This window comes from Priapulus caudatus, unplaced genomic scaffold (assembly GCF_000485595.1).
Source record: "Priapulus caudatus unplaced genomic scaffold, Priapulus_caudatus-5.0.1 Scaffold108, whole genome shotgun sequence".
NCBI classification, from domain to species: Eukaryota; Metazoa; Priapulida; class Priapulimorpha; order Priapulimorphida; family Priapulidae; genus Priapulus; species Priapulus caudatus.
Window position 1 is genome coordinate 365,564 of NW_014577169.1, and position 8,491 is coordinate 374,054.

At 46.7% G+C, this 8,491-nt stretch overlaps 1 protein-coding gene and 1 long non-coding RNA gene across 2 annotated transcripts in view; both read left to right on the forward strand.

Annotated features, from left to right (window-relative positions):
* Window positions 1–4,775, forward strand: part of LOC106805284 (CD81 antigen-like) — a 99,727-nt gene extending 94,952 nt beyond the window's left edge. Inside the window, exon 8 of the mRNA XM_014806822.1 lies at window positions 4,683–4,775. Coding sequence (XP_014662308.1) covers window positions 4,683–4,775 — 93 coding nt within the window. The remainder of the gene's footprint in view (window positions 1–4,682) is intronic.
* On the forward strand, window positions 2,935–4,087 carry LOC106805302. Its single transcript, XR_001393416.1, has 3 exons — window positions 2,935–3,096; window positions 3,291–3,349; window positions 4,005–4,087. It is a non-coding gene; the product is annotated as an uncharacterized LOC106805302 (long non-coding RNA).
* Window positions 4,776–8,491: the final 3,716 nt, after the last annotated feature.

Consider the following 8,491-nt stretch of genomic DNA (forward strand, 5'->3'; position numbering starts at 1 on the left):
AGTGTGAGGGCAGGCAGCATGTGTGTGCAGGGAGGCAGCATGGGTGTTGCAGGGTATGGCCAGCTGGTGTGTTGCAGGGAACGGCAGCATGTGTGTGTGCAGGGGGCAGCATGTGTGGTGCAGGGAGGGCCAGCATGAGCTGTGCAGCAGACTGGCATCATGTGTGTGCAGGGAGGCCAGGCATGTGTGCGGGTATAGGCAGCATGTTGTGTGCAGGGAGGCAGTCATGTGTGTCAGGTGAGGCCAGCATGGCCGTTGTGGCAGGGAGGCCAGCATGATGTTTGCAGGCGGGAGGCCTAGCATTTTGCGTGTGCAGGGAGGCTTATCATGTGTGTGCAGGGAGGCGATGGCTCGTGGTGACAGTGGAGTCAGCATGGTGTGCAGGGAGGCAGCATTTTTGGTGTTTTTTTTTTTTGCCCCCCCCATAGGGGCGGAGGCAGCATGTGTGTTAGGGAGGCAGCATTGGGCTGTGCAGGGAGGCAGCTATGGTGCGTGTGCAGGAGGCATGCTAATGGAGTGTGCAGGGAGGCAGCATTGGGTGGTGCATGGGAGGCTAGCATGTGTGTAGGAGGCATCATGGTGTGTGCAGGGCGGCAGCATGATGTGTGCCAGGGAGCAGCAGGTGTGTGCAAGGGGGCAGCATGGCGTGTGCAGGGGGAGCATGCGGTTGCTGCAGGGGCAGCATGTGTGCTGCAGGGAGGCAGCATGTGTGCAGAGGAGGCAGCATTGTGTGTGCAGGGAGGCAGCATGTGTTGTAGGGACGGCTGCCTCGGGTGTGCAGGGGGAGGCAGCATGTGTGTAGGGAGGCAGCATGTGTGTACAGGGTAGGCCAGCATGGGTGTGCAAAGGGAGGCAGCATGTGTGTGCAGGGTAGGCCAAGCATGTGTGTAGGGAGGCAGCTATGGGCTGTGTGCAGAGGGGCAGCATGTGTGTGCAGGGAGGCCCAGCATGTGTTGCAGGGAGGCAGCATTGTCGGTGGTGCCAGGAGGCACAGCATGTGTGTAGGGAGGGCAGCATGGGTGTGCAGGGGGCAGCACAGTGTGCAATGGACGGCAGCACGAGTGTGCCAAGGAGGCAGCTATTTGAGTGTGCAGGATGAAGCATGTGTGCAGGGAGGCAGCATGAGTGTGCAGGGGGCAGCATGTGTGTTGCAGTGGAGCAGCTATTGAGTGTGCAAGGTAGGCCAGCGCATGGTGTGTGCAGTGGGCCAGCTGGTTGTGTGCAAGGAGCGCGATGTGTGTGCTAGGGGCAGCAGGGGTGCTAAGAGGCAGCATCGTGTGTGAGGGAGGGCAGCATGGGTCGTGCAGGGAGTGCCTAGCATGGCGATGTGCAGGGAGGGCCAGGCTATTGTGTGCCAGGGAGGCAGCATGGTCGTGTGCTAGGGAGGCCAGCATGGGTGGTTGTAGGGAGGCAGCATCTGTGTGTGCAGTGGAGGCAGCATGTGTGTAGGGAGGCAGCTATGGGTGTGCAGGGGGCAGCATGTGTGTGCAGCGGAGTGCAGCATGTGTGCAGGGATGGCTAGCATGTGTGTGCAGGAGGCAGCATGTGTGTTAGAGAGGCAGCATGGGTGTGCAGGGGGCAGCACGGGTGTGCAGGAGGCAGATGTGTGTGCAGGGAGCCAGGCATGTGTGTGCATGGGGGGTCCAGCAGATGAGTGTTGCGGAGGAAGCATGGTTTTACCAGCGCATTGGGTGCTGCAGGGGGCAGGCACGTAGTGTATTGCAGATATTGCGCAGTAATTGATGTAGGTGGCAAAACAGGAGAAAGTAATCTGGAGGCAGCGAGACTGAAGGGCGGCAGAAGTATAATGGGCGCTTGGCTAGATCAATGCACCGTGAATTAGGAAACCATTACACAAACTGACTCTCATACAGCAGCATGGGAGAAGCAATGCCACTAAAGCTGCTCTGAATATGTATCCGCTTCCTGCGTAATCCCGCGAAAATTAGTCACATGAAAACTGCGTCACAAGGAAACCTAAGCAACACGAAATAAATTTTAAAACAGGAAAAAACTTGGCCCACCGTCGAAGCTTGGTTTACAGACAAAATTTTTTCACAGGAACATTGATCATACGAAAAATTAGTAACAGGATAAAGTGGTCACAAATAGTAAACCTCTCAAGTAGTAGAGCTCGTGCAAATTCCGGTAAAGAAAAATTCGAGAGCGGCAGCAGCAGGAGCCGTATGAATGAGTAAGGAATGAGAAAGATGGCGAAGAATAGCGGTAAATCTGGACTGAGCGGACAGTCTTAATTAGATGAAAGAGTTTGGAAATGGTAAGAAGGCCGTGTGAGAAGCAGGGATAGGACGGCGGAAAAAAGCTTGACAAAGAAGGATATGCAAAATTGGTTGGAGAATTTGGAAGAAGTATAGGAGAACATGTAGGGAATGATTTAGCGCTCAGGAAATGTGAGGAGGTAGCAAAAGGAGGGACGGAGGTAAGAGTATGGAGGGAGCGGTGGTAGAAAGAGAAGATGGGGAGAAGATACAAGAGAAGCGGCTGATCTGATTATCGCACGGTTAGTGCAAAGTAGAATGGTGGAGGAGGAAAAGGCTTGTATGATGAAGATTTTAAAGAGAAAGGATGTAGGAGAAGTGGAGGCGACGGAGGAGGAGCGTACATGATTAGGATGGGAATTGTACTGGAGAGAAGCAGAGGAAGGATGGAAGCAGTAGGTCATATCGAGGTTTTGCTTATGTGAAACAAATTTTCCTTGTCCATCATGCTGCCTCCCTGCACATATGCTGCCTCCCTGCATAAATATACTCCCGCTGCTTCCCCACATACAATTTCTGCCTCCATGTACACTCCGGCTGCATAAAAACGTTTATACTACTACCACCATTGCGTCAGCAATCTCATGAACTTCAATCCGAAAGCGATCAGAAAGAATGATCTTATTTCGTTATTTCGATTCGAACTACAGGCTGATGTCTATGGAAAGTACATCAGAGTGTGGGATTTGTTGGTTATCGAGTGGGAACCATATTCACACAAGTTTAATCTACCAAGCCTATGTCGAGGGGCATCGACACCAAGACATCTCGACTTCGAAGTGAAATGTCATCTACCGATGGGATACACCTCAGCTTAGTAAGCATACCATTGACGTTTGCTGGCTTAAAACACTAAGTAAAATTTACGTCGGGCGGATACTGGGCATTAGACAACGCAAAATAACAGCGATAGATCACTTAGAATAACGAAAAACCATATGCGTTCATAATTACTAATTAACGATATGTGGGTATGTTAATATTGGATTTGTCTGTGTTTTTTTACGACAGCCACCAGAAAGCGGCATCCGAATGTGGACGTTACTTCAACTTGAAGAATTTTCTGCCAGGTAATGCGATCTAACCGTGTACTTGAATCAAGTCCCTGTAGCCACGCGTGTAATTTGCCTGCGGTACTGATCTCAGTGAACATGTCAAGCACAGTCTCACGCTCATCATCGCCGTTACGTTACGGTAAACCACAGCGTTAAGGGAAGCAATGTTCCCAATCGGAATCAATTTCCCCCCACCACAAGAAATAGAAAAAAGACGCGAGTTAGCTTCTTATAACCTTCATTTGCTTATAACCTAGCTTTGCTTATTTGCTTATAACCTATATTAACCTTTATTTGCCTAACGTTTACATATACAGCATATAAATTCACTTGATCTCTTATTTGTAGAAAACGTCTATTATACATACACACAAAAAACAATGAGACAAAATTAATCCGTAATTAAGAGATAGTATAGCTATTTTGTGTTTTACCCACTGATGGGAAGCAGTGAAACGAGTGAATGGTCGGTGGTAGAGAGTGGGGAGGGTGACAATTATGTCAATGAGACCCGGTGGAGGAGTCTCTTTCCTACTCTGACGAGGGTTGCATCTGAGCTACTGTTTAGTAAATATGAAATGGACCGCCACCAAATTATACGTGATATATTACGTGATTGTATCGAGTTAGATTGACTCTTAATTAATTAAAACGTTTAAACTTAAAAAAGATGTCCCCATTGGAGGGAGCTGCCTGGATACGATACAATGTCTTGGCGGAGATGGTGCACAATGCCAAGACGTCGGTTATGGACAACGGAATATTTTCCTATTGCATGCTATACAGCCATCTGTCTATAACAGAGCTCATGCGAGCGACAATATCCCTATATTCAATTAACAGCATGGCATACTTCTAAGCACTAACTGTTTTCGCTAGTTAGTTATTAATTCGGCGCTATACATACAATCAGGAGTGAATAATAATATAATATATTATTATTAACTCCTGATATAATACTAAGTTTTGGTAGTTAGAGTGAAACACGAGCGAGAGTCACAAATCCTAAATGATGCAGACAACGATTTTCAGCCCATTGTGTATACGCGGCTGTATACTGCGAAAGCAGCAAACGGTTTTTATTGTCAGCTATATCGGACGAATAGCAGCTTCTCGTGTCTCTATACTCATGGAGCGATCATTAAAACTACTCATCGTCTGCGTCGTACGAATGCGTTCAGAAAAAAGTGTGCGTCCCTAGTTACACGTATATAGGTCACATTCACGTGACTGTCGACACGGTTATCGGTATGTAATATTACACATCGTTAGAGACGAGTACGTGGCGGATATCCCATTGTGGAATCCCCGTGCAGCCTTGAGTTAACACGTTACCTTCCGTGTTTAGTTTCTAGGCATGGTGTTGGCGATTATGCTCTGCTGCAGCATACGGCGGGACGGCTACGAACCAGCTAACGACGACGCCGTCTACAAATACTAGCCACGGCGACGAGCTGCCGCGCATGCAGCCGACGACACCCTACAGCCGACGGAATTATGTACGCAAATGCCGGAGACGAGGAAAACTTCGTTCTCACAAGCAAGAGGATGGAAGACAAGGATAGAACGCAAGAACAGCGGACACGAATAGAACGTAGACTAGGGGGGGGGGGGTTATTATAATATGGATCGGAATTTCCCTCTTACGAGTGATAAACCTTGCGGCGTCATCACCGGGGGGGGCAGAATTATATGAAACCTGAAAGAGGAGATTTCACTGTCAGCAACTAGTGTAGCGCTGGATGAATCTTGGGTGCGCGTCTTGAGTCGTGGAGAATTGAGTCAGGAGAAAGGGAGTTTAGTTGGGGAAAGGGGGCAAATCAATGATAGGGGTTCGGAATCAGTGGGGGAAAACTATAAGTCATAATAGAAGTCGAGCCGAGACAGGGTCTCGTTTGGGGGGGGGGAATACTCGGGGGCAGAGCGATGGATTTGGATTATCTATCTGTCGCACTCCACCGACAACTATAGATGAAGCTAATCGCTGAAGCCATAGATGATGATAATAATGATTATAGATAATGATGATAATAGGTAATGATTACTCCCATAACACACCACCCGTCCGTTATACCGTATCAAGAGCTTATAATATCTTATTAGCTATTATCATTATTATAATTATAGTTATTATTTATTAGGTATTATAAGCTCTTGACCGTATGTAGCATTAGCCAGCTTAAGGTCAGCTGCCAAGTACCAGATAGGATGAAACGCCAAGCCTAGCGTAACAGCGACGGTTAGTCTCGTTGCCGTGTTTAAGCCCGGCGCACACGTGAGTAATTTTACTCAAGTAAAATGATGCATGCGTCAAAATACTCACGCGTAATATTTTCAGCGTTCGCCGCACACGTGATTAAAATTACTCCAGGTGTAAGTGGTAATGCAGATCGCGCCAATACGGGGCGCACAATGATTTAAACGCATGCGCTGTGAGTACCAGTGTTGAGTAAATTTACGCAACTAGCGCGCACACGTTGAGTATTTTGACGCACGAGTCAAAAATTGTCCAATACGTTTGATATTGAGTTTCTTGATGCATGCGTCAAAATACTCAACGAAAATCCGCCGCACACGTGAGTATTTTGACGCATACATTATTTTACTTGAGTAAAATTACTCACGTGTGCGCCGGGCTTTAGATGCAGGCAATGACACTTTCCTCAATTCTAGCGCTAGCGACGGCCGCAGTCGTACATAGGATGGAATACGGCCCTCGTTTCACGCGCGAATATTTAACTGAATGATGTCAACTTGGCCTCCATGGCTCCGTTACATCTGAGACAGCCATCAAATTACCTTCTCGTTTCTCGCTACGTGAAACAGTCGTAGAGAACCTGGTCAGCATGTCAAGATGATGGGGATTGTACCGATGCGAGTTTGCCTGCGTGTGTTGATGGCACGTGTGCCGCATGTTCAACAAACACGCACTGCACGACTGCAGCAACACCAGTATGCTGCAACGGTGTGTGTGTTGCGTGTCAAAATGATGCAGAATGTACGGCGATTAATGCGAATTTACCGGCCTGCACTAGCGGAACATGTGAGCAGTGTAACATGGATTCGCACTGCGTCAACGTCGTTGGGCTTCCTAGATGTGTGAACAAAGTCTGCGTCGATTGCATCATAGACACGGACTGTGCCACCGGGGAAATATGCGACGATAATCTCATGTGTGTTGTTGGTTGCACAGACGCATCGTGCACGGCTATGGATCCGAACTCATACTGTCATAATGGTATTGCATGTGCATGTCATCCCATATTCACTGAGGTTGGCGGAGTCTGTACAGGTACGTAAATTATACGACCTATATAAGTGACTGTATTCACCCTTAGTCTTTACAAAATTACAAATTCCCTGATAGGCATTGTACATAATTTATCATCAGGGGCGTAGCAAACCCATCTTTCGTGGAGGTGCAAAGCCACGTGCAGGCTGCGTCCTGGGCAGGTGACCGTGAATAATTCGCCATTGACCATGCGAATTAAACTACAACAATTTCTCTGGGTGGGGGGGGGCAGCTGCTTCGTACCTCCGCTAGCTACATTGATGTATTAGTCGTTGATATATATGCTCATTTTAGCGGAATATAATTATGTAAGAGTATCAAGAAATATATATAGCACTAGCTAAACTAACCAAAGGGCAACCATGGGCCATTACTGCCAAATAGATACAGGTAATTCTGTTCTAAGCAAAATACAGTAGGTGGATATATATAGTAGTCGAAACAATGTGGGCCTGCTGCAGCTGTTTGTGACGGATCCGTCTGATCTGGATCACTTGATCCCGCTCAGGCTAAAATAAATGCAAATGTGCTTGCATGTGTCAATGCTGTGACCCCTCACCGGAGCAGCAGGGCCGTAGCTAGCGAAGAGGGGGGCATGGGGGGCTTTACGAACGTCCGTTCGCTATTTTCTCTGCTATCTCCTCCGCTAACTCCCGAGTTGTCTGCTAAATAGCAGAGGACGCGTTTCACGAACCTCCGTTCGCTAAAGTCGCTCGCTATTAACCGCATTTTAGCTCCCGATGATAGTTATATATGCTCTCATAGTGTTGCTTTGGGGGGTTTGCTATTCCTTCCCAAAGCAACACTATGACAGAATAGTGCTCCCAACAACAGGCATTAATGTTTTTAGTGCATCATATGACTTTGCAATCTACTCGGCAAATATAAAGTGAATGTGTTATAATAACAATGCGTCGCTCAGGCGGGCACTATTGTTTTATAGTACCTGCGACGTTATCCAATGGAATTTCAACGATTTATCATGTGATGCACTAACACTTATTAATGACATAATAATGTACTAAATTTGATTTCAGCATAAATATTTCAGATAAAATGTTTTAGTGACTATCTATAAAACTAAATGATTGCCAATACATCAAAATTGTTCGTTTAAGAAACTTTGTCTTATTCACTTCATATTTGCCAAGTAGATTGCAAAGTCATGTGATGCACTAAAAACATTAATGCCTGTTGTTGGGAGCACTATTCTGTCATTGTGTTGCTTTGGGAAGAAATAGCAAACCCCCCAAAGCAACACTATGAGAGCATAGTGCCCCCAACAACAGGCATTAATATATAATTAATGACATAGTAATGTACTAAATTTGATTTCAGCATAAATATCTCAGATAAAATGTTTTATTGACTATCTATGAAACTAAATGATTGCCAATACATCAAAATCCAACTGTTGTAGCGACGTTGTAGCTGTAAATCGGTTCACTATAATATATCGCTTCACTTTTTGTTTTAGCACCAGGTAGTAATCTGTGTAACCATGCTGTGATCCCAGCTGGATTTCCCAATGCGGGAGACCGCCTAGTCAACTGTAAACGAGGGGATGTGAGTCATCAGAATTGCCACAGAGTTAGCACCACTGGGACGTACGAGTGTAGATGCATGCAAAATTCCTATTGTGGTAAGACACTATATATCATTCTGTTCTATTCACATCCAGCGTACGCTTTGTGGTTCCTACCTTCATTATCGTAGTTTCCTGCATACTGTCAGCCGTCTGCTACGTTACTTACTCGTTTATCTATCCATATATCCATCAATCCATGCATGCATTCATCCATCCATCCATCCATTCATCCATCCATCCATCCATCCATCCATCCATCCATCCATCCATTTATCCA